The sequence below is a fragment of the Seriola dumerili genome, unplaced genomic scaffold (assembly GCF_002260705.1).
Source record: "Seriola dumerili isolate Sdu_G_001 unplaced genomic scaffold, Sdu_1.0 BDQW01000110.1, whole genome shotgun sequence".
Lineage (NCBI taxonomy): Eukaryota > Metazoa > Chordata > Actinopteri > Carangiformes > Carangidae > Seriola > Seriola dumerili.
Window position 1 is genome coordinate 6,563,391 of NW_019174365.1, and position 26,817 is coordinate 6,590,207.

Genomic DNA, 26,817 nt, shown 5'->3' on the forward strand with positions numbered 1-26,817 from the left:
TGTGTCTCTCTTCCTCCTTTTCTTTCTACCTGTCAACCTGCCTTTCCCGGCTCTGCCGTACATTCCCTCGGGGCTGTCAGGAGTGAAGAACAGGTGAGAGTCCGGGAGAGGCTGTGATGTCGGTGATAAAAGATCACCACAAAAAGTCCAGAAATAAAAGAAGAGATGAACAAGTTGAAGGAATAACAAAAACTGAGTTTTACCTCCATGCTTTTTCATAACTTTCTTCTAAAACTGCAGCAAAGAGGTTCATTCTTTTTTTGGATAAAAAAGTGAAGTTTTTTTTCTTTTGACAAAACACACAAAAAAACCTGTTGGCCTTTTTTTCTGGACCCCTTCTTTGACTAGACTTTCCATTTAAAAACCAGAGCTTTACAAAACATAGAAAGATGCAACACTGAACCCAACATAAAAAAACCGCAGAAATCTTAAGATAGATTTTTTCTTTACACTGTTTAGCTGCACTGGGGTTTCCCAAAACTGGGAATGATGGGAATGGTGAGGCAGTACTGGAAATCCCAGATGGCAATGTAAAAGGTGACCCCGCTGTCCTTCGGTTGCTTCCACAGCTGGAATGGTTAGGTGGAGCTGAGGGTGAGCGAGCGCCGGAGCTTGACGGGAGACGTTGAGATTTTGAGTTGAAGAAAACCAAATGCATGCAAAATGACGCCCCTCCCCCCTCTTTCTCTGGCGAAAGGCAGCAGTTCCCGTTGGCGTGGCATGGCGTTGCGTCGGTGGGGTACGCTCAGTCGGTGAATCTCTGACAGGCCTTTTTCCAGCGGCAGGCAGTGCACCACATGTCGCGGTTCTCCATCCCGTACACCTTACGGCACTTCTTCCCCTCGCCACGCACCTTCCGACTGAGGAGAGGAGATATGGAGAATGAGAGATGTTTATAACCAACAGCTGTTTGACTGTAGACTTGTATCTAATGAACACATATAAGAGTGGTATCAAACCTCTCACCCAACTCTCCACCTGAAACTCACAAAGCATATTTCCCAAAATGTTGAACTAGTCACAGCCACATGGGAATGTATTTTATTTCTAATTACAAGCAAACAACCATCAATAGAGAACAATGCAGCTTCAATTACCATTAGCATCACACTGCCTTGTTCACTTTAGCTCTGATTAAGTCTTACTTGATCATTTGTGTCCTGATGTAATTAATAAGACACAAAACAAACAATGCAATCTAAAACAGCTTGGTTACTCATTGAAGTGGATTAAGCGAATCAGAAGCTGAACTGAGCTGACTAATCAAGTAACTGACCTATTTTATAAGAGTCAATATTCTGTTTTTCATCTTTTACTTTTTTCACGTGTTGAGGTCTGATCTAAGCAGAAAATCATATTAGATGCTTCAGCTTTAATTTGAGTTGATTCTTTGTAATATTTGAGCTGTGCCTTCCTTTAATTTGGTCTTTAATTAAAACTGCCAGGCTGCAGTACCTGAGGGCAGTGGTGGCTCTGGGAGGGGAGGAGAGGACGGCGATGGTCTGGGAGCGCTGTTCACCAAATCCCTGGCTTTTACTGGGAGACACCTGCAGAGGGAGGACACAACTGCAATCATGAAAATCCACAACAGCAATTATGTGTGTAACTGCTGAGGCTGAGAATAAATGTGTGGTCCTCACCGTGTTCCCGGTGAAGGTGACGGGTGGCGACTGCCAGGAGATGCTAAAGCTGGAGCTGTTGGTGGGAGTGAAGCTGGTGGATGCTGAGCCGGCCGAGTTACTGCTGCTGCACGGGATGGACACTGGAGCCGTGGCCTGTAGGCAAAGGTCAAAGGTCAAAATGGCATTATTTTCTGCCTCTAGCTAACTGGTGCAACAGCTGTGGAACAACTTTCTGCTTTTGCTCCAAATCCCTTTTAATTCACAAAGCTCTGATTTCTAAGTCTTGTCCTGCCCTTTCTTGTCTTTGTTTGTTTGCCGCACTTTTAAATTGTAGCACTTTTTTCTTTTAGAGAAAACTGTTTAAAATAAAATGAATTATTTTTATTACGGCTCAAAAGAAAAACTGGAGCTCTGTGCAACACTATCTAGGTTTGTGCAAATTTCTTTATTTTGTGAAGGGACAATTCTTTGACATCAGTTAAACACAGGTAATTTCCCAAACTACTTGTGAAAGAATTTTTCCAGAGCAGTCTTCAGATATCACACATTGTAAAAAAAAAGAAAAAGAAACTCTTCAATGAAGCTCATTTTAGCTTAAAACTGAACTGATGATGTGTCATTATTCCACCTACAATTAACTGTTCAAACCTGCTGCTGTGTTGTTATGCGTCAACTGTTGAATAGCTGCTAACGGGAGCGAGAGACCACTAGTTGCTGTGACATCATTCGTTTTTTGTAAACATTGCGACACATAATCAGGGTAATGAGGACCCTGATAGTAGTGTGTGAGAGATAATATGTGCATTTTGTGTGTAGATAATTGTGCTGTGGCGTGTATATTGATCCAGAGAGTGCATTGATCTTTTACCTTCATGTTGAGTTTGAGCGTGTGTGTTGTACATTGATCTTAATCTGTGTGTACATGTGCACGCGCTCACCTGGTAGGCGTGGTCCGTGTGGATGAGGTAGAGAGCGCTGGGCGCAGAGCGGCTGAGCGGGGTGGTGCCACCAGCGTGAGGCTCCTTGGTGTCAGAGGACTGCGGGGGTCTGTGGGAGTCTGACAGCTGGCTCAGGGAGGGGAGAGGGGAGGGGGGAGGAGGAGGGGTTGAGAGGACGGAGGGCGACACGGGGGAAAGGCTGCTGAGCCCGTCGGCCACCGAGTCCGTGTTGAGCTTGATCTCCGTGTAGTAGAAGTCCTCCTCACCGTCACTGCAGTCTGAGTCACAGCTACGTCTGAAAACAGAAATAGAAGGTGCAGACGGTGAGAGGCGAAAGGAAGGAAGGAAGAAAATAAAAAGAGGAAAACAAGAATAGGTTTTAATACAAATGCTGATTACTCCACATGTCCAAGCGATCAAAACCTGCTCCCCTGCAACATTAATGTCACTCTCCATCCAACAAAACAGTCATCTTCACTTGATCAGTGTAGGACGGAGAAGCCCTTCATTTAACTGAAAGTCTAAAAGTGTGATCCATCTGATGTCACTGTTCTCTGCCTTGCTCTTTTTCCTTCACTTGTCACCTCCCTCTCAAACTCAGTGCCAGTCATGAAAATCAATCAGCTATTAACCTGCTGTTTTGACAATGAAGCTGGTTGAAAAAAGACAGAGGTGTTTTGAGGGTTTGAGTGGACAGTAGATCAGATATGCAGCATCTGTATGTGTTTGTGTGTCGGTGTCTTACCCCAGGTGGATGGTGCGGATGTGTCTCTGGATACCAGCAGCAGTACTCAGCACCTTGCCACAGTTCTTCCACAGGCACTTGAACATCACCTTCATGGAGTTCTGCGGGAAACACACAACAGACGGCAGCTGCAGTCAGAAAACACATAGAGCTCACAAATGTTTCCAACGGTGACAGAAAGAGATGGTGACCTCATGATGCAGCACGCCTTTATAATCACAGACAAGCAAATTTCTCACCTTGGAGGACGTGACCTTTCTTATCTGCCACCACCATCGCTGACACACAAAAGTGTGCAGATAAACTTCCTGAGCTGTTCATTCATGCTTTAGAATCTCTCTTTTTCAGTGATCAACCTTGATCAAAAAGCTTGGGACAGAATCATTCCCACACAAATGCTGTTTAAATAATTTGTTAATAGTAATCAAGTAGTTTGCTTACAGAGTTCATTTTGGATCTTTTTACACTTGACAACATGTGGAAAAAGAATTTAAAACTGTTGTAGCTTATTATTTTTGAGCGGCAAAGAATTGATTGATTGATTTCCAGGAAAGCTGTCGTTTTATCTGAGTGTGAGTTTATCAATACATTACGTGATATCAGATCGGTGCATAGACTCACGTACTGGCTGTTTCAGGATCCAGTACAGGTTATATCTGAGTATATACTAGTATTGTAATTCAAACAACAATATTGTCTGTCATTCTTGTTTTTTTCTTTGGAATAAAACCACATTTACATGTGTCAATTTACTATGAATCTATTTGTAAATCTGAAGCCAACAGTGTTTCTTTAATAAATAATCATTATGTGAATACGTATAATGGAGTGTGGTAGATTTACCTGGTTAATCTTCTGTTGATTAATGTTGATCATGATCTTTGGCCAAGTGCCACTTCATCACATCAGTAAAGAATTTATTCAAAATCACAGTTTATTCACCTTCATCTTTGCTTTAGTTGGAATGTGCTAATGATGGACAAACAGCTTTAGTATAACATCCTTACATGGAGCTATTCTGAACACGCTTTTAAGTAACAGCTGAGTGAGGCCAAATAACAGTAAATATTTCTGGTTGTGAGATGACGATGCTCCTGTATCTTTTTTCCGTCTACTGTAATTACACCATCGGCCTCCTACAGAGACTTTACATTGTTCTTCATGGAGTGATAAGCCCTGTGAGCTTTCTCTCTGCCCTCCCGCTCCCCTGCTCTGAGCCATTATAAATGGTCTTATAGGCCCGTCTATCAAACTATTGTTGAGGGGGCTGATTTAATTTTGACAAGATGTTGTTTCTTTTTTTCAAATTATCCTCCTCCTTGCAGAAATGCATTCACACACAACAATCATCTGTCCCCTGTGCATTGTTTTGTATTTGGGTAACAAAAGCATGTTTTTTTGTGTGTAAGTGTGTGTGTGTGTTATTCCCTTTAAAGAAGCATTTCACAGTTAATTAAATCCGGAGCTCCAAACGGTATTGTCTTGCCAGGAGAGAAGCGAGAGCACAAGGGGAGCATGTAGATAATTTCATGTGAAACCTTGGCATCGCATACTGTATATAGTGTGTGTGTGTGTGTGTGTGGGTGTGTGTGTGTTTATGTCAGCCAACTACATTGTTATCAAAGCTTTTACAGAAACTGTTTTGTCTCCAGCCATGCTCCATTCTCTTTTTGCTGTAGTTCCTGTTAATTCTTCATCCACAACCTTCCTTTCTCTTCCTCATTCCTTCATAATGTCTCCCTCTCCCTCTCCCTGCCCTTTTTTGTGATAAGTCCCCAATTAATACAGTGCTTTGTGCCAATGTGGAGCTCACCCAAGAGTCTTTATTGATTTTTAGAGGAGCCATGAAGCCGGCAGGATCTTTATGTTTGCTGTAGCGGGTATTAAAATCATTACTGCGGTTGCGGAGCAGCTGCATGTGAAGGCTGAGAAGTAATTATGAAGGGCAAATGTCTGGGGAGGACACACACATACAGAGCGAGGGGAGAGGGGGAAAAAGCACAGGACAGCCCGGGAAACATAGTGAGGAAGAAAAAGGGAGAGAGAGTCACAGGAGGGAGAGATGGATGATACTGACAGCGAACGACAAACTAGCACTGATAAGGAGAACGAAACAAAGCTAGAGAGAGAGAGCGAGGCAATATACATCTGAAAAAATAATGAGTGACACTGAGCTGTGGATGTGATGAGCTGTCAGTGGTGTGTGTAGAAATGAGACGAGGCGAAATGATGAGTGAGAAGGAAAGAGTGCACAGTATGTATGTGTGTTGTGCTAATAACATCTGTATAAGACAAAACTACCACAGCGGCAAAAGGTTGTGTGTCCCTTCCTGTCCCATTTTCATCTCTTCCTATCACTCCATCTAAAGTACATCCATAACCTTTAGTGGTTATTGTTGGAGAGGGGAATCAACCACCTCATGTACATCTGACAGCATCTCAAAGACAAGCTCCTCACCTTTTTCTTACTGAGAGATCTGCCTGTTATCAGGAGAACTGCTTCCAGTCTCTTTTAAACAGCTTTAACAAGTGAATCTATGACAGCTCCACACCATACTAAAAGAAATTCTTACAATAAGGCTGCGACTATTTCTAGGGCACATAAGGTCAAGACAACAAAACAATTTAAATTTCAGAGAAACTGTGAGAATTGGAAGTGGTAACTGGGCAGTTTATTTGGAACTTACAGCCTGTGAGAAAATTGCTTCTAAAAAAAACTCTTTAGAGGTTTATTATTTTGGCCTTCCATCCACACTCAGCCATATCCCCACTGCATTTTTTTATATCTAAAAACAAACCTTTAAAAAAAAAAAGGTTGTGTAAATGGAAAACCAGAATGTTCAGAAAACAATGATGTAGGCTGCTCAGACATACTCCCGACAGTCACACTGAGAAGAAAACTTTCTGGCTTCTAACCCACTCTGTGATCACTCATTTAAAATCAGTCAGTAATGCTTTGATAACAGTGCTGACGGGTAGTGTATGAATAGTGATTAAAAAACGATTTCATCCTTGTACAGATCAGAACAAATGTACCTGAGAACAACTAAACCATGACTCTGTTTCAGTATTAAAACACAATAAACGTGATCTTTGAGAGCAGCGGGGATTAAACCAGGAATCGACCCAGGTGAGATTTAGTAGGCGGCGTTCTGATGCACTTGTGTGCAGATGTGTTCTACACTATTCACCTTGCGCTTGCGAGGGATGGGCTCATCAAAGAGCAGGCTGCTGCCGTCCTGGTCGTCAAGGCTGGGGTCTTCAGGTCCTGCGGGGCCGGGCCCCACACCACCCAGGCTGGGTACTCGGAATGGCTTCAAGCTGTCAGCGGAGAGCGGTGGGGAAGGTGTGGAAGGGTTGGACTGGTCGCTGGGGGCAGACCAGCTCCAGTAGCCCCCTGAAGAGCTGTTGCTTGATGGGGTGAAAGGTCCTGCTGAGCTGTTGTCTTTCCACGAACCACTTAGACCCTCTGAGAAGATGGAGGGAAACAGAGAGTGCAAGGATGGTAGTGGAAGAGGACAGAGGGAAGGTCCAATTAAGTTTTTTTTTTTTTCAATTTAACTTTTATCTAACCAGGTAAATCCCATTGAGGTTAGCAACCTTGGCCATGTTTCAGACAGAAAAATACAACATTGGGCACACAAATAAAACAAGTGAGGAAGATAGATAGAGCCTGAGAGTAAAGCTAACAATAAATCTTCAGTCTTCACTCATATTTGCAGATGCTAAAACCACAGCAAATTGTGGGTGTTCCTCTGTCAATAATGGGAGATCAACACTTTCGATTAAGTTCACTCAGCTTTATTTGCACCTCACACAAAAGAGCCCCACAGCACTACTGTTGACTGTGACACAAGAAAAGAAAGGTTTCCTGTTCTGTGATTCTGCTGAGAGACTTCCAAGGTCTTGTTTTTTTTTTTTTTTTAGATCAAAGAGATGTCTCTTTTGTATATCAGCTACAAAAGGCATTTCACTTTGTGATGATGGAGGCTGGGGGAAACATTGGGCAGAGTATGTGTGTGTAAGAGTGTGTGACATTGAGTGAGAGAGTTAAGTGCAGATCCTGTTTGTTTGGTTTAGTGGGGCTGCTTCTTGGAGGGGTGTCTCTCCTCTCAGACTTGCTTCTTTCTTCTTTTCAGCACATTGTTTTACATAAAAGAGGAAGTGGCTCACCGACAATAAGAAAACTGCTGATATGTTTGGTTTTTTGGTACAGAAAAGCAAATATTGATTGAAAGATGTACTAATATTATGTTTACATATGTGCTTATTAAGTACTTAACAAGATAACACCTTTAGATAGAACTTATATTTAATTCCTTTAAAATATTATGTATGAGAATGTGAGAAAAAAAAAGAAAAAAAAATCAATCACAGCACTGAGCTTGGCTTGAAACTCAGTTTGTATTACGCATGATAACCTGCTGTGTGTGCGGATGCAAATACACATTGTATGATCCTCAACATGTGTACTTGGGTGTGACATCTGTACGACTACATTAAGATGAAACTGTGCAGTTGGTACTTAAACTCTACTTTGTGCATGTGTGCATGATGTATGTGATGTACATTTAACATCTGACCGCATGAGAATGTGCGACTGTGATAACACGTGCATGGTGGTTGGAGGGTTGGCTGCATGTCTGCTCGGTTGAATGGACAGCTGGTCGGTTACACAGACTATCTAAGCGGTTGCATGTGATTGCAGTTATGAGGCACTTTGGATTTCAGCCACCGTGTTGAGTGGCAGAGATCCAGACTCATTGTGCCTTTTTCGTGGATGTGCAGAAGTCATTGATGAGAGAATCCTAAAGCACAGCAGGTGGCAGTAATTTATCAACCTAAGCTTCCACATGCATTCACAAGATAACCGCCATGAGGGAATGAAAAGTCAGTGTATGGCAGAACATACAAATGACCGGTGCACGCTGAGCTACTTTTGTGTATTCACTTTTTAAAGACTTTCTTCTTTACTAGAGAAATGAGAGAATGATACATCAAAGCCAAAGATTCATTTGAATCAGCAAAGCATATTGTATTTGTAAAAAAACACCCCACAGTGTCAAAAGGATATTTTCACTTAATCAGCCATCTAGCAGTTACGATACTCACCGCTGACTTTGACAGGTGGACTCCTGACCAGCGGGCTGGTGGAGAGACTGGTCAGTACCATGGCAGCCGTCACCTTGTCCATGTCCACTTCCTCCTCTGACCGTCTGTGAATACACAAAAAAAACAAAAAACAATGAGAACTTTAACATCTTCTGCTCCCACCTTGTTTTTTGTCTGTTGTGGGCAACTGATGCGATCAACCAGACACGGTAGCTGAAATGCTCCAGTAAAAAAAATAAATGTAAAATAGACTAGACTGTTGTGGGTCTTGTATCTCATTCATAAAGCCTGTATTATCAACATCACCTCACAGCACACCTGCACAGTACACATGCTAGCTGATCCAGACTACTCCGATGACAGACTATAACTATACACAATACACACATTTGTCTCTTCTAATTGGCGCACAGAAAACACACACTGGAAGACAGAAGTCTTAATCTTCTCGAATGTATTCCTTAGAGAGGCAATCCCTGTGATCAAAGGGATAACAATAGCTTTATTACTGACAGTATACCTATGGTACATGCTCACTATTAACGCAACATTCAGTGTGTGTGTGTGTGTGTGTGTGTGTGTGTGTGTGTTGTGTCCCTGAGCGAGCAAGACTTTGATGGTGTGTGGAAGCCAAACGATCAAAGTCGATTCTATTACAATGATGAAATCTCCAGCTGCATTGGAAAAAACCATGATCAGCCATCACCAGGTTTCCTAGCCTCTGGGATCAAATAGTAGGTTATACTGCATCTTAATTGGTAAACATACAGTACGGGTGACAAACCGTTGAAATAAACAACCTCTCTTACTTTCCAAGTACCTGTCAAACAACAAATAAATGCCCACTAAAGAGACAGTAGATGATGGACACATGGGCAGATGAGACATTAGTGCAAGTCAGATATACAGGATAGAGAGTCACAGAAAATGGAAACAGATGATAACATCACAAATAAAAAGTTCAGGTGAGCAGCATGTCCTTTACAAGTAAAAACCCTCTCTCGACACAGAGGAGAATCATTGTACAGAGTGATGGCAGCTGGCAGGAATGACTTCCTGTAGTGTTCCTTGTCAGCAGGTGGTGGAGAGGATGTGAGATGTTCTCCATAACGTTAAACAGTTTGTGCAGCATCTGGCAATGTGGGCATAAAAGCTACCACAATGCCAAGGACACTACAGCACTGCAGAAGGCTGTGGCTGTGGCCGTCACATATATTGTATCTGTGTTGTAAGGCAGAAAAAAAAAAAAAACACAGCCTATGACAGCATGTCTGGTGCTTGCAAAAAAAGAAAAGAAGAAAAGAAGAAAAAAGCACATGCGAAAGGTTAAAGGCAAGGAGGATCTAATCAAATTAACATTGAACTCCTCAGTCATGTTGCAGTTCACTGTCTGGTGCTTTATCTCACTGTGAAGCACAATGGTAAACTATCAGACTGAGAAAGATACAGGAGACACATATTGACTTTAACTGCCCCTTTCACCGCGGCAGCGATGTACACTCCAACAGGACACGACCCAAAACATACTGCATAACCAAAACCAACAGTGGAGAGGCTTAAGAACAACAGTGTGAAACTTGTTGAGTGGCTCAGTCACAGCCAAGACGTGACTACCAATATTTATTTTAAAAATGGCTTTCAGGCACAGATGCTCCCCATCCAAGTTGACCGAGCTTTAAGCAAACCTAGAAAAAAAGAAAGAAAGTCCCAAATTCCAGATGTGTCAAACTAACACAGATGAATTTAAGACGACATACTAGACTCAAAGCTGCCAAGTTTTTCTAACACAAAGTAGTGACTCAAGGGGTTGAATATTGGTTTAAATGAGAGATCCCTGATGAAAAATGCAACAAGACACAGTTCCACATCATTTTATATTTTATGTCAAGATACAGTATTTGCAAAGATTATGCTGCAGTGTTCACTGTGAGTTAAGTTTTATCCATCCTACTTTGAGTTGAATCTAGCCATGTCCATGTGTTGATCCCAAGTGTGAACATATTCCGTTATGAGACTTTAAAGAACAAAGTACAAGGAAACAATCTTAAAGCTTTGGCAGCTGAATTGGGAGAGGAACATTTTGAATTATATACAGTTTATATGTGTTTTTCACAGATTTTTTTCAGTGGCGTTGCTCATTGTTTGTGCTGTGATGATGCAAGAGTTGAAACACTTTAACAGCCAGTTTCCTGTCAGAAAATGAACATGACCTTTAACTGGGGATGCTCTGACTGTTGTGTTTTCCATTGCAAATTGGTTATTCTGTGGTATTAACAGCTGAAGCAAACAAGTTAATGTTGATCAACAGTATTTTCACTGCCCAGATCATCATGGATGCCTGATCTCCACCACACACCTTACGGTTTCTGTGTAGATCCACACTAAATGTTGGTGGTATTGTTGATCATAGTGGGACTGTGAGTTTCTCCGGACGCAGTCATGACCTTGTTTCTGGCTGCTCATTCCCAGTGAGGGCTGAATGCCTGTGTTAGCAACTACAAGTCAAGGAAGCTAAAAGAGCTAAAGGGGATTTCCAGTGCTCTTTTCTGGATGACAACAGACTTTTGAAGGATTATCTTTTAATGAATCAGTTTCATAAAACTGACTCAGAGCACAAGTTTAACCATGGACTAGTTTTATATAAATCACAAAGTTCACCCAATATACTTAATGGATTGGCCAGTTTGCACAAACATAAGACATGTTGGTTTGTAACTTATACAAATATGAGCTTTTTTGTTGATAATATAGTACATGTTACAACTGACCCCAAAAACATGGATTTTTTTTATAACAAACAAGAGAATCACACATTACACTACGGTCAGAGCCATTTAGCATGAAAGGGCAATCAGTATTAGTTTTGTGAGTACATAAGAATACCAACTGTAGTTAAATTTATGGACAGATTCTTGTGAATAGAGAAGAGAAGAGAAGAGAAGAGAAGAGAAGAGAAGAGAAGAGAAGAGAAGAGAAGAGAAGAGAAAGCCTCCGCCTCCATTAGCTGATGTGTAATTTATTACCTTTTCCACTGTTGAATATGATGTCATTACAGTCTCCACATAAATCAAGAAATGAAGCTGCACACCCAACTGCTACTTTTACCCGTAACCCCCCCACCCTACATCGTCATAAAACCACTTCTTTGTCACCTTGGGAGGCCATCATGTGACTGTAGATATTATCTCCATGGCAACAGTGACAGACAATAATTACCTAGTGCTTTGTCTATCTTGAAATATGAAAGAGTAAATCTCAGAAAAACACATTAGGAGGCACAATAATTAAGAAGTGATGTATGAGAGGGGGAGAAAGAGAGAGCGAGAAGGGGAATTTCCCAAATTGAATTTGTCATTAGAGGTCTTATCAAACTTAGTTTCCGTCCAAGTGCTTATTATGGCTATAATTAACAAACACTGAGAACATGTATGAGTGTGTGTTAGAGAGAGACATGTCTAAAAAGCATGATGCATGTGACAGAGGAGTATGTGGTGGGACAGTTAATGGATGGATAAGTGAATTCTGATAAATGAGTTTCATATGTTGGTGTGTGTGTGTGTGTGTGTGCGTGCGTGCGTGCTGCTGTATATGTGACAGAGTGTGTGTTTGTGTTTTAATATTCTTACTTCACTAACTTGCAAAAAAACATCTTCCTGTATCTGACCCCTGAGGGTTCCTAAAAGGAACATTATCACGGACATATAGCTTCATCAACAGAAACCTAGAGAGAAAGTAAAGAGCTTGTTTACTAATGCAGATTACATGAAATGGATCCATGGAATTTTATCTTGCTGCTGGCTATTCATAAATGGAAAATGAGTTTATCTCCAGGGTTCAAACAAACACATTACTGTGGAAGCTGTTAATGTTGTTAGTGCCCTTAAAGACTGCCAAAGTTTTATAAATGAGCAGGTAGCATCACCATGCAGTATGAATGATCTGTATCCAATTTACAGCTGCCATTCACAGTGAATTTAAAGCATCTATCTTTAAACATCTATCACTGTACATAAGACAAAAGACACTATGTACCTGTGACATTATCTCATAAAGTGCCACATTTTATTTTAAAGGTACCAGAGTAGTTGTTGTACGTTGTTTTCCTTCCTTAAAAACATGGACTCAGTGTCATATTTAAATGCTCTTATTGGCAATTAGTTAAATTGCTTTTTAATTAAAAACAGAAAGACAATTACAAAATATAAGACAGCTAGGTTTGCAAATTGAAGATTATTTTGATCGTTGATTAATCTGCCTAATATTTTTTGGATTAATGGACTTAATTATTTTGGTCTGTAAAATGTCAGAAAATAGTCATGTCTTCAAATTATTTGTGTTGTTCTGTTTACTATCAAATAAGACAAAGAAAATGAGCAAATACTCACATCGGAAAGAGTGCTGTTAAAATTACATGAGGTTACCAAACTTCATGAATCACTAAAGGTGTAACCTCTCCCACCATAACAGGTGGAACAAAACTAACGAGGCTACACAGATGTCAATCGAGCTCACGCCCTAGTAGTTGTTAAACTAGGTCTAATTAAATGAAAACTGCTGTGTGAGTGGACCGAGGCTGTGTGTTGCCTTTCAATTGCAATCAAGTTTTGGAGCAAATGTGTTTTATGTCACTTCTTATCCTTTTTTAATTTTTTGTCTTGAAATCTTAATGATAGATGTAGAAACTCTTTTCAAATGTAAGGGTGCAAATTTTGCTTTCGTTAACCTGCTAGTTGTAATTAGCTCACAGTGCAGGCTTAGGCCGGTGACATGAACCTGAGAGCAGCAAAAACAGAGCAAGTACTGAGCAAGTAGAGGAAAAAGTTGATTTTGGCCATTGGTTACTGAACTATTCAAGAGCTACTGGATATCTCAAAGATAAAAAAAGACACATAGATGAGTAAGGATGAGTTGGGATTCACCCCATGATGGTATGGAGATACAGATAAAACAACAGCTCCCTCTTCAGGGGTTTTGATGAGCTTGGAGGAGATGTGGCTGTTTGCCAATCTGCCAAGGCGCTGTGTGTGTGACATGTGCTGAAACTTGTTGTACTTCTCTGGATAGATGTGCCAACTCATTACTTTTTGAATCTCAGGTGAATTGAACAAAACAAAGGGCCTGCTTGGGAAAAAGAAAGAAGGGAGCCAGGATGAGTGTGTGTGTGTGTGTGTGTGTGTGTCTGAGGCCAAGTCACCACCATTGTGGGGGACAGGCAGTGTCCAGTTTCAAGCAAAACACTGGCCAGGGAGAGAGCGACAATAACAGGGGTTCATGTTACTGTGGCCATCTTAGTTTGACAGGTAGATAGGAACCAATGAAATGTGGGCCTGGCTTTTGTTTCTCATCACATTTCTAGTGTTAGTTTGATGTTCAGGACAAAAAAACAGAGTGCCATTACTTTTAAGGAAAGAAAATGAAACACTGAATCATGCAGCATTGCTATATACCCGGATTCTCATGGTTAATGCAGCCACGTAACAGTCAACACTACAGCTTCCGTCTCTGTTTCCTTGCATGCCATATTATTAGACATTCAAAAAAAAGTTTCACTGAACTCATTTGCTTTTCCTCTTTGCAATGCCCTGCTGCACACATCAAATTACCATTCGTAATATCCATTCATACATCCTGCCTTTGAAACTGACATTTTATCAGTACTTATCATAGAAAATCATTTGGCTGCAAACACACAACTATCAACACAAGTAACAAAAATCTCCACTTAAGGCTAACGAGAGAAACTTCTGTCCAGAGTCAACAAAATTAACCCAGGTCACAGTCTTGACAAGTTCAGATACAACACAGTTTAAGTTTCACATGTTGCCACGGTTCAAAATTTGTGATCTTTTTTTCTTTCTTTTTTTTGGATGGGGAGTTTTTTAACAAACTCCCCATCCAAACTGCTTCATTTTAAATGGGCCAAGGGCACAAACAAGCACAAACCCCTGGTAGCTTCTATGTCGCCCAAAAACTATTAATCAGTTCTAATGAAGGCAGCTGAAAGGTGTGGTGGGTTACAGGAATTCCCCTGAAACACAGTCCAGGCAAGCACACCCCTCACTCCCACACTCCTCCGTCCTCTCTCTCCTCTTCCTCCCTTCACCCCAGCTGAACTGACTCTCTGCGCCTCGCTCTCTCCCACACTTTGCGCTTCTTTGACGTTTATTGTCACGACTCACACTGTGAGCAAAGCAAGTGGGAAAGAAAGACAGCAAGAAGGAGTTTGTGTGCAACTGTGTATCTCTGTGTGTGTATGTTTGGGTGTTTGGCCTGTCTCTTTGATGCTGGGCGGTGCAGGGAGGTCTAGTTGTTTATTACAGCCACTGGACTATGACGCCTATTTCCTCCTCAATAAGCTCCTATAAATCAAAAGCTCCTCCTCAACCATGTGCTTATCTGATCTCTTCCTCTTTCCTGCGCGTACACACACACACACACACACAACACAGACACAACACAGACACAACACAGACACAACACACACACACACACACACACACACACACACACACACACACACACACACACACACACAAACCACAAAAGGAATCTGCATATGACATGGCGCTAACATGCATGAAGGGCACAGCTTTTGATTGGCAGATGTGTATGAAGGGACACACACAGGAATTTTCTTTGGCATACTTGTGTGCATGATTCAGGCTCAAGAGACGTTCCAGATAACAGTCCTTTGTTGAAAGACACACATCCCAAAGAAAAAAAAACAACATTTCTATAAAACCTGACACATACAAAGGGGCATATTAGAGCATTGTGTTGCCTATTCAGTTTCCTGTCAAGAGTACTGTGGCTGTTGCTTTATACATGAGGTGCACACACCTATGACACACATCAAGGTTGTATGTGGGGTTTGGACAGGTGCTGCCAACAGCTGCAGGCTGGTGTTTGTCTTATTGTAAAGCCAAGCACGTGGCTTATGAAAAGGATCCATTTTTATGAACATAGTAAGAGTTTATAGCACATTCAAGGGATGTCAAATCCTGCTTTGGTGTCAGTTGGTTTTAACAACCAAATCCTTATTCATACACTGAGAATATAACGACCAACTGACTTATATCAAGTGACCATCATCAGGCATTTCGCACAGCAAATGACAACAAGTCTGTATATAAGTGCGTACAACCATTTCCTTGCAGAAGTCAGCATGTAAATGTTTTCATTTGGAAAATCGTAGAGATATTTCTGGTTTCCATATAACTTGTAAAAACTTTGACCTGACCTTTGATGTAATGCTATCATCAAGCCAGATTTTAGAAGTTTATACAAAACTTTGGTTAATGACCAAATACTTAAATACTATTATAATACTAAATAATGACATTCCAATCCACCTCAGCTGTATATTGCTTTTAATTCTCATGGGCGCCATATTTGTGTAATTATCAAATGTCAGCATGCACTCTTCTTCTTCTTCTTACCCTAAAACATCATATTTGAAGCCATAAATGAGGGAAGAAAAATTTAGATACTTTTCAAGCATAGTACCCACATCACTTATTTGGTTTCTGTAACTGCTTTGGAATTGGAAACCAGTTAATGTTTGATGATGTAATTATCATTGATGTAGTAGTTTTTTCATTTTACTTAAAAGTTTGGTTGGCTACCAGTCCATCACCTTTACAAGTGGTATCCAAGTTAAACCAAAATATAGAAGTTAGGATGGAACTGGTATTAAAATCAAAATCTGTTACTCTTTCACTCATTTGTACACACACTTTTTGAACCGCATATCTGTTCTGCAAGCCAGACACACACACACACGCGCGCGCACGCACACACACACACACACACACAATCAAAGGACCAAGTCATCATCCTAGCCATAACAACATATGCACTGACCTAACAGCCAGCTCCTTGAAATAGGAGCCACAGGCATCTTTCCCTCTGCACAGACTCTGCTTCAGCTCTTAGAGCAGCAGTGCCAAACCTAAATCTGATTCACTGTTACTCGAGCTTTACAATGAACTGTAGTCCAGATCAGAGTTCCTCCACTGCTGAAAAATCACCTCCTTCTCTTAGAAACATCAGAATACCCTCATTCAAACACGTATTGGAACCCCAGGTCTAAAAGGTGGAGCGTTATCTAACCGGGAAATAAAGTTATCCTGTGCATGGAGAATCAATTATACAATAATTTAATAACTGTCTTGTTTCTAGAATTACAGTAATATGATGATAATGAAAAGCAATTGTGAGATATAACTGGAGCAGTATATGTTTTCTTTTAGGGTGAAATTTCCCTTTAACATTCTAATAAAGACCACACACTGACTCAGAATGGGATTTTAAGCCCCTGTAGCAATGCCACAATGAAACTGATGCCTCAGTTATAAAACACCATGACTTGAATTTTGTGTTTCTTTTTATTTGTTATATTTAGTGATAAATGCAATTGCGTAGTAGAAAATTCCTCATTAATCTTGCACTGAAAAGTTGAATAATAACGTTGCTACAGACATGATGAAGCAGCTGATTAATGAAAAAACTAATCTTGCATTCGATTTCTTTCCAAAACAATAAGCTGGTAACATGAAAAGACAGCAGACTTTGACATGCAGTGACTATTAAGATGAAAAATATTGTGTTTTACTTGTGTGTCTGATAGAACAGATACACTCCTAGTCTAATTAATCCATCTCTCTACACAGGGTACGTATCAGCTCATGTTTAACTTCCTATATGCCCAAAAACTCAGCCCGAAAAATATATTTACTCTTCAAGTAGCTGGAGTTGCATGCAGCTACAGTGATTGTGTATTGGGCTCTTGGCGCCTCAAAACACAGATGACCTACAACCCCATACTGTGCCTGTGTCCTGTGTAGACCCACAAAGCATCAGAGCTGCTGCTGCTCTGCTAACATGCTGCTCTCATGCTACACCACATGTGTAGTGTATCACCTATAATTTAACAATTGAGATAAACATGGTTTTACTACAAAAACTAGATAATGAGATGAGCTGGCTTCTCTGCTTTAGGGGGGAAATGACAGCAGAGTCTCAGAAGATGCTTGTGTGACAAAGATGCTAGAACTTCACTTTCATTAGTGAAGAAACGCCAATGAAGACATTATTATGAGTGGCTGCTGACTTTCAAAGCGTTCAAGATCAAAGATGGAAACAGGACTGTGTTCAAGAAATTGCTTTGTACAATTAATATGAGTCAAACCCAAAGAACACAGACCATTCTGCAGCTATTATGAAATACAAGGCATTGCTAGATTTTCCTTAATAAACTCTCAAGAGGCTGAACAAAGTGTTGTTTTTGTTTGTTTTTTTCTTTGTCCTTCTCCCATCTTATTATTTTTAGTTCAAATTGTCATTTTTGTCTATCACCAATTAGTTTTTCCTAAGCAATCTACCTGTGACCCCCCTCCCCCCACCACATAACCACCACCCTACTGCTACTAACCAACGAGTGTTTTTAAAAGCCAAGCAAATCCCACACTCAATCTACTTTAATGCACTGTACAGAAAATGGCTAATTGAATATATAAGGCTGGTCAGGTATAGATTAGAGTAAATGATGAAGTCATTAAGAGTCAACAATATTACTGCTGAGAGCCACACTGTGTCTAATCATTGGCATTTTCTAACAGCTAATTAGCTGATTACATATTAGCATGTTTAACTTCTTCTCTCTATGTCCTCTAAACACAAACCAACACAAACACACACACACACACACTTGGGTAAAGGATCCAGAACTAAATACAGAAACATTTTACACATGAGTAAGCAACAGTTCGTGCAGATGGAAACAGACACAGACTGTTTGCTAGTTCCCCCCCCTTTTTTTTTATTATAAAACAACACTCTCAGACAGACACACACTTCTGAGTGAACACCCTCTGGTGGGAGCAAAACAGGGCGTGGTCTACATTAGCTGGGCATGGAGCCAAAGACCCTCTGTGTGTAAATGTGTGTTACTTCCTCATGTGTCTGCAGACAGACAGATACAGCTTACTGATCAACAGAGCAAGACTTTATCTGCACATGCATCCATGTTTTGCTTCGCCTTTGTCCTTTTCTGCCTCTAATGCACTAAGGGAAGATCAGATACGTTTCATGCTGAAAATGGATAAATAAGTCAACACTGACCTGCTGACACACATAGCTTCTCTCTCACATACAATTTTCTAATGCATTACAGGTATAAACTGTATTTTTACCATCTCTATTCCTCACTCTGGTTTGGAGTAAAGCAGATCTTCAGTTTCACAGAAAACACTGCGGAAAAAAACAGCCTCCCTTTTTTTTGTTGCTCTTTAGCCTAGTTATCTATCTGCACAACACACTGCTGTGAGATACACACACACACACACACACACACACACACACACACACACACACACAAACATACACACAGGGATAAGACTTTCACTCATACACACACAAAATTGGAAATTAGATCACACATGTAACTGAGACATAAGCACAGGGGAGAAACAAATACTTCCACTTAGATGTAACAGTTAGCTAAACAAATGAACACAGATGAATGTGGTGAAAAAAGCCCTCAGGCTATTCATTTCATTTTCTTCAGCATAAAACATAACATTTTTATCATTATCATCTGTACCAAACTGTCTATTGGTGCTGCACTGGAACACTCATAAGCACTTGTAACTAAGTCTGTGGGGCTTAGAAATGGCTTACCAAAAACAAACACATGCTTACCTCTGTGACTTGAATGGTAATACATTAGAAACACTAACTCGGGGTAAGCAGCAGTGTGTCTCTGTTGAATAAACGGACTCCGTGCATGTGAACAATGAGCTAAGCGCCATAAAATTTGTCAATATTCCTTATCAGTTTCCACTTCTCCTTTCACTTTTCTAATAAAAGGGAGGGCATAAAAAGAGGCATGCAGCACTTTTGTTTATGTGTCTGTGACTGTGTCCGCCTATAATGTGTGAATGGATAACCTTTGAACTTGAAGGTAAACATGTCATGACAAAGGCGAGCCAGACTCGACACGTTAATGGGTCAGATGCAGGGATGGTTAAGTGTAAGAAAGACAACAGTCCTCAGGTAGTGTGTGTATGTTCATATGGGAAAAGAGCCACAGGGTAGAAACCAGGTCTTCAGTGAGCGAATGTGTGTGTGTGTGTCAGCTTGATGTATATAAGTCCTGATTTCTTCTCATTTCACATCCACAAAGACGAGTCAACCCCTTGAGCAACAGAGATAAGGGGAAATGATCATCCGCTCTCTCCAATACACTTTTCCTTTTTATGTGCCATTTGATTGACACATACACACATACACACACACACGCTTCAGTAGTGTGCCCTAGATTTGCACTATAGGTTGGGGTTCTTACATACATCGTACCCTTTTGGCTTGGGGTGAACACACACACACACACACACACACACCACACACACACACACACACACACACACACACACACACACACAGACACACACACAGACACACACACAAACACAAACACACAGGATCGTGCCCTAGATTAGTGCTATAGGTTGGACTTGGAGGACCCACTTATGTACCAGCCTCTGGGCCAGGCAGCAGTACGTACACACACCGCTAACAGGGTTCATCATATATTACGGTAGCAGGTGCAGAGGACAGCGAGTGGAAAACAGACTTGAGAGCTGCTAGACAAAAACAACTCACAGTTAAGATTGATGCAGGGAGATGATGGCAGTGAGGGAGAGAGGTTTTAACAAATGTAATTACACATTCATTCACTTCAATGTTAAACTGTCAGAAGTAATTGTTTATGGTATATTTCTCCACAAATACTAAGGCCAGTGTCACCTGTGTCCCCACAAACCTTCACCTTATTTTGCAACACATGATTCATCAATTCTATGTACGATTAGTGCTTTCTATTTTAACACCAGCATTCGTGATCCCTGTTTTCAGTTAACACAAAGGCCCAGTTGTTTTTACACTTGTTATGTATTTTTTGTATTTACCTTTTGTGTCTTGATGCTCTGAACTAATCCCCTGCGAGTGTGCTATTGTTGCATCTCTGCGTGCTTTCCCCATAACAGAATCTACACTTAAATCAAATAAGTAGTTTGACAAACAAGTGCGAGGATACTATGAGACATGAACAATGAATACAACCTTGTCTCCTCTTTTCAGGCAAAACTGCACCACCTAAAGGTAATCAGAAGCTTTAAAAAGCTGTGATATGGGTCTGTTTTCTATTTGACCTGCCCTCAGAAATCATGGTCTGAATTGACAGCCATCTCCTGCCCTCTAGGTCTAACACCATTAGGCACAAGGTGAAAAAAAGACTCAAAACAAATCACATGGGGTTTCCCGATAGCAAAGATTTTAAGATGCTGACCGTGTAATTGCAATATTACACTTCAAGTCTACTCTACTTTATCCTATCTAATAAAAAAAAAGAAGCCCCCAAAAAACAACCACATGAGAACAAAAGAGCAGTCAGTAATGTCACAAAAATAAAATATTACAGCATTTGATATTCTGAAAACACAAAGGTAACAATGAATGTAATAGGTGTAATGATGGGAGGCACATTTAAAATGCAAAGCATGATGATGAGGGAGATGGAAGAAGAAAGCGGGGTAGGAGGTGGAAGCAGGGATAACCCAGCTTGACACACAAATACACACACACACACCACACATGAACATAGACACCGAGTGATGGGCTTTCCCTGAATTGATGTTGCTGTATGGCCTAATGAGCAGAGGGAATACCCAGGATCTCACTGCTCCAAGCTACTCATTTGGCATCATGTGTGTGCATGTGACTGCGTGTGTGTGCGTGTGTGTGTGTGTGTGTGTGTGTGTGTGTGTGTGTGTATGTATGTATGATTGTGTGTGAGTAAATGTGTCACTTTCTGTGAGATGTTTATGTTACTGCTTGCAAGTACCTGCGTGCATGGATGCCTGAATATGCTGGCAAATGTGAGTGTATATGAATGTGTGTGTGAGAGAAAGAGAGAGATAGAGAGAGATAGAGAGATAGAGAGAGAGAGAGAGAGAGAGAGAGAGAGAGAGAGAGAGAGAGAGTCAGTATGTTTAGTGAGGGGGTCGCCCACTGATGCGAACAAAGACAGCAGCTATGAGAGTCATGACGACCTTTAGAGTGGCTAGCTGGTAAATATTCTCTGTCTATCACCAACCCGTCCTTTCCTTTCTTCTTCTCTCTTGCTGCCTGTCCCTCTACCCCAACTCTCTACAACCTGTCTTTCTCCAGCCACTACCTCCCTTTCTCTCTGATGTTGGATCAACACTGTCCATCCCTATGATGCAGCACTGGAATAAACAAAAGGAAGTGGCTCGAGGTATCTGATGGCCATGTCAGAAATGGAGTAAATGAAGGGGCTGAGAGTGTGTAGCTGGGAAAGTAAACAACAGAGGATGCATGTCTCTCTGTCTCTTTGTTCTACTCTTTTCCCTTCGGCTCGGTGTAGCATTATTATTTGTGTTGTAGAATAACTGTCTCAAAACAGGGCCCAATTTCTGCATCATAGTTCTGATTCTGAGGGCTTATTGACCTCAGTCACAAAGGCACGAGACAGGTATGGTTCAAAGGGAACTCCAGAATCAAAGCAAACTAAGTATACTTCAATTTTGGGTTAATGTTTTTACACAAAGTAGTTTTAAACATTATACATATAATGTTATAAAATATAATTACATTAGCAATCGATATTCATAATATATATTTATTTTATCAAAACTGTCGAGCTAGGGACTCAAATATCCACTGCTGCCCTATTACCTTAAACAGGATAAGGAATAGTTTGACTCGTGACAGTGAGATGAGAGGACCTATACCACTCTCATATCTATTCACTAAATATGAAGATACCACCAGCAGCTGGTTAGCTTAGCTGAGCACAAAGACTGGAAACCACAGCTAGCTTGACTCTGTCTAAAGGTAACAAAATCCACCTACCAGCACCTTTAAAGCTCATCAATTAACACATTATATCCCATTTGTTCAAACCATACAAAAACAAAGTGTGTTGTGGTTTATAGCAGGTTATGTCCCACACTATTCCTTGGCCCACAGCACTGACTTCCTGGAGTGTTGTCATCACTGCGAAGTTGCAGTATTTCCCAAAATGTCAAACTATTCCTTTTAGACGAAATGTGTCACATGATGAATTTTGCGAACAAACTTAATTTTTTCACAAAGAGAATTTTATCTTACTCTAAGTGACATTGGTTTGCCACAACATTTTCAGAGAATACATTTGAATTAACTATAATCCACTAAAACCACAATATCTTTACCATATTCATTTGTAATACTTACAAAACACCTTCTCATGACACTTTTTAAGCATTTTATACACAAGAATTGTGCTTAATTCATCTCAATAATCAAAGTGGTTATAATAAAGTGTTACAGTTTACATGTAAGCAGTTATGATGACTCCTTTTCTGGTGGAAATTGTCCTAGAAATGTTTTGTTCCGTATTGTATGTTGTGAATGAACAGTTCAATAGTGGAATATAATCTTCTAACTGAATGCAGGTTCATAAAGTGTCACCAGGTCTGGCACTGTGCCTAATCAAAGATCTGCCCTGTGTATCTCCACATTTCCCACATTCTCTTTTTTTCCCTTTCATCCTTAAGGACTGGGGTAACCTGCTCCTCCTGTTACCTGTCACGTCACCAGTGTGTGTTTGTGTGTTCGTTACAGTGTTTAGTGACAAGTGCGGTGGCGATAATGGAGGTCGCAAGAGCAGCATGACTTACCTCCTCAACACTCCTTTTTCTCCACCTGCCCTCTTGACACACACACACACACACACACACACACACACACACACACACACACACACACACACACACACACACACACACACACACAAACACACAACCTGCCATTAAGTGCCATAAACCACACAGACATAAACACACACAAGCACCCTTTTATTACCATTGAGCTTGATTATAAACACCTTGGCTGTAACCACAGTAGGAGCACACAGACACACACCAACACTTCCATACACACCTCCAGCCCCTCAGCTCCCAGGAGAGCGATACACACACACTGGAGGAAGGGGCCTCTTTCCCAATTACACCTCGAAGGAGGGGGTAGCTATGTGTGTCAGTGTGCATGTGAGTGAGCGTGCGTGCGTGCGTGCGTGCGTGCGTGCGTGTGTGTGTGTGTGTTTGCTAAAGGTGCTCATAAATGCCCCTGGAGATTGAGCTGATGGAGAGCATAATAAAAGGCCTATCAGCTGGTCCAATCGCCTCACACAGCCTCCAGGCAGGACAAAGGATCTGCTCGCCACTTCAACATTTACCTAAAGGCCTTTTACTTACACCCCTCCCCCTTTATTCTCTCCCCCTCTCTCCCATCCTCAGTCTTCCTCTCTTCCTCCCCAGTTCACTCATTATTTGTGCAATTGCTAACCTTTACTTGCCAAGAAAAAGTTAACTGAGATGTGTTGTTCTCTTGCCCCTCTTGACACATTCATACCTACATTTACAGTCTTCAAATGTTGAAACCACTGTACAGCCACACTGGCAACTTAAAAGTTGTTGGTAAAGAACAAAAAGAATCACTCATTAGAGGTCAGACAATTAATACAAGTCACAAGCATGTTTGGATGACCTTTCTGTTGAGTCTTTGTTTGGCAATGGAAATGCTGCTTGAGAAGAAAATGACAGAAAGGGGGAGAAGGAGAGAGAGGAGGTGAGGGGAAGGGTATGTTTTGGGGGAAGGTCTCCATCAGGCGAGCATCATTTCTGATTAATTTACTGCTGTGTGGTATGAGGATGTGACACTGAGCGTGAAGAGACAGCCATGACAAAAAAAAATTGAAAACACCGAGACAGAGAGAGAGAGAGAGGGAGGGGGAGAGAGTCCACCCCTTGCCTCTTTCCTCTCCACTATGTCAACAAGTCCACACAAAGATTCCTCTGCGCCATTATCCCATATACTGTATATATATATATATACACACACCCATACCAAGCAAATGCTTATAATTTATAATGGCAACTATGTACAAACAATACATTTATGTGAACTTTAAAATAAACACTTATCAAATTATCCTTTCATAATAACAGGAGTACAACATAAGAAGTTGCATTGATACTTAATGTATTGGTTATACGATGACTAAACATCCAATTCTGTGTCATGGATAGAGACAGACAGATATTGCTGTATTTGCAACTATAATCACAAAAAAACACACAAACAAGAAATGTATAAAGACTATGAAATATAGCCACCATCACTTCTCGTACGAACAGCGCTGTCTTCAACTGTCTTTTGTTTGCGTAAATTCTGGCATCATTTCTTGGACTCCAACAACATAATGCCTCCTATGAGGCAAGACCTCCTTGTCTAGCAGGAGGTGCTGCATCAAATGTGAAACTTTCCGTGAAGAGGAACAAAGCGTTCACTGCTGCTCATGGGGCTTTTTGCTGAGAGTATATTACAGTCAAAGGCAACTTACATCAATTCAGATACATTTTGTTCAACTCAGAGCATTGCGTAGCAATTCACTCTAACTGTTAATTGTAGGTGGGGGGACACAAAACTGTAATCTTGAAAAGTGTCTACAGTGGAAATTATCCCCTTTGTCTAAACGAATCAAAAACAGTGTTGGGGTGCTACAGAAGGAAAATTTTCACCACCTGTATCGTACACAATATTACAGTACAAAAGAACAGATAGGGAGGCACTGGATGCTGATAGAAAAAGCAGGTATCATAGGGATCAATAGGTCCTACAAACAAATACAAATGCTTCACATTACAGCAGCATTATTGATTATTCTTTGTTGTGTAGGACAACAGCATTTTTTTTAAAAGCACAGCCCGCGCCTTGGTGTGCAGAGTGATTTCAACCTACTTTGTAAATGTACTTCCAATTAATAAACAGGACAACAAAAACTGGAAACTTCACAGAGTAAAATCCTTAAGCTATATAAATATGTTTGGACTCCTGAGTTGCGCTCCCACCACCTGTGTGTATGTCTCAGTATGCTACGCACGTCTTCAGTGCTAATGCTCTGAGCAGCCACAGGCGAGCCAACGAATTGATGGACAGTTTCAGCCACCTACAATCCAATTGTCACTTAGCATTAGGGTCAACACCGCGTGCCTTTGTTTACAACTGCCTGCATTCAAAAGGTAAACAAAAACATATCAACCTTGGCCTGTAAATAACATGAAACACAAGTGAGTCAAGTATGCCTCTTTTCTGTCTATCTGTCTGTCTGTGATATCATGATCAGTTGTAAATGTGTGACTGTGCACCCATCATTAATCATTAACCCTTCCTATGGGGGTTAAATGCAAATGATTGGCATATTTGCACACATAATTGGAAATGTGCATGTGTTGGTATAGAATCTGTATGCATGTTCAGTATACAGCATTTCATTTCTATGTATATTATTAATTACAGCTATTTTCTATATAACCAACATTTCCCTTGTGAAAACAACCAACTGGAAGCAATTAGACAGTAGTGAAATTTGTGGAGTGAGCAGGCAGAATTCCAATTTCGAGATTGCCTTGGTGCCAAAATTCGACACAGTTGTTTGTCAGAGAACGCTCAGACAAACAACTTGTACTCGCCTCACTGTGGTTGTTGCTACAGATTTCATATGCTAGTGTAAGTCAGCCACACTACCTCTTCTACAATGCCAGCACACAGCTGAGCAGTGGGCTAACATCTCTCTCTGTCAGTCAGAGGAAAAACATAGTCTCTCTCACTCACACACACACACACACACACACACACACACACACACACACACACACACACACAAACACACACACACACACACACACACACACACACACACAAAGCAGGCAGCAGAGAGAGGAGACAAAGGAAGAGAGGGGAGGGCTAAAGTGTGGGAGGGAGGGAGAGACACAGATCATGGGGGAACGAAGGGGGAAATGAGCGGGAAAACAGAGATGGAGAACGCAAGATAGCAGAGAGCAAGTCAGGGGAGGTGAAAGCTGGACTGAGAGAGAAAGGGAGAGAGGTGGAACGCAACAATGGAAAGCTCATCCAGCCATCTGGGTAAAGAGGTATGATGAAAGAGTGACAGAAGGAATAAAAAAGAAAGGCTGCGGAATGGACAGTGACAGGGAAAAGTGTACTGTAAGTGGGACAAACTGAGACAAAAGCGGGAGGAAAGAAAGGGAGAGAGGGAGAACGATGAGGATTTCATCCAGTTTGCTCTCTGTTTTAGATGATCAGTGAGACTTGGGCCCTATCTTACACAAGGCACAAAGAACAACACAAGTGTCTGCTACTTACAGACCTACACAGTTGTCATTTTCCCATCCAGTGCCCACGTTGCTTAAATATCAAATGCGTTGCGCCCCATCTGAGCACCCGTGGGTGTATTGGTCTGAAAATGAGGTGT

The 26,817-nt window shown here is 41.1% G+C and overlaps 1 protein-coding gene across 1 annotated transcript in view; it reads right to left on the reverse strand.

Moving 5' to 3' along the window:
- Positions 1-745: 745 nt before the first annotated feature.
- The window catches only part of znf704 (zinc finger protein 704), a 45,151-nt gene continuing 19,079 nt past the window's right edge, over positions 746-26,817 (reverse strand). The window contains exons 3-9 of the mRNA XM_022747334.1: positions 8,418-8,521; positions 6,497-6,774; positions 3,306-3,406; positions 2,561-2,855; positions 1,641-1,775; positions 1,456-1,547; positions 746-860 (exon numbers count right to left, since the gene is read on the reverse strand). Coding sequence (XP_022603055.1) covers positions 746-860; positions 1,456-1,547; positions 1,641-1,775; positions 2,561-2,855; positions 3,306-3,406; positions 6,497-6,774; positions 8,418-8,521 — 1,120 coding nt within the window. The remainder of the gene's footprint in view (positions 861-1,455; positions 1,548-1,640; positions 1,776-2,560; positions 2,856-3,305; positions 3,407-6,496; positions 6,775-8,417; positions 8,522-26,817) is intronic.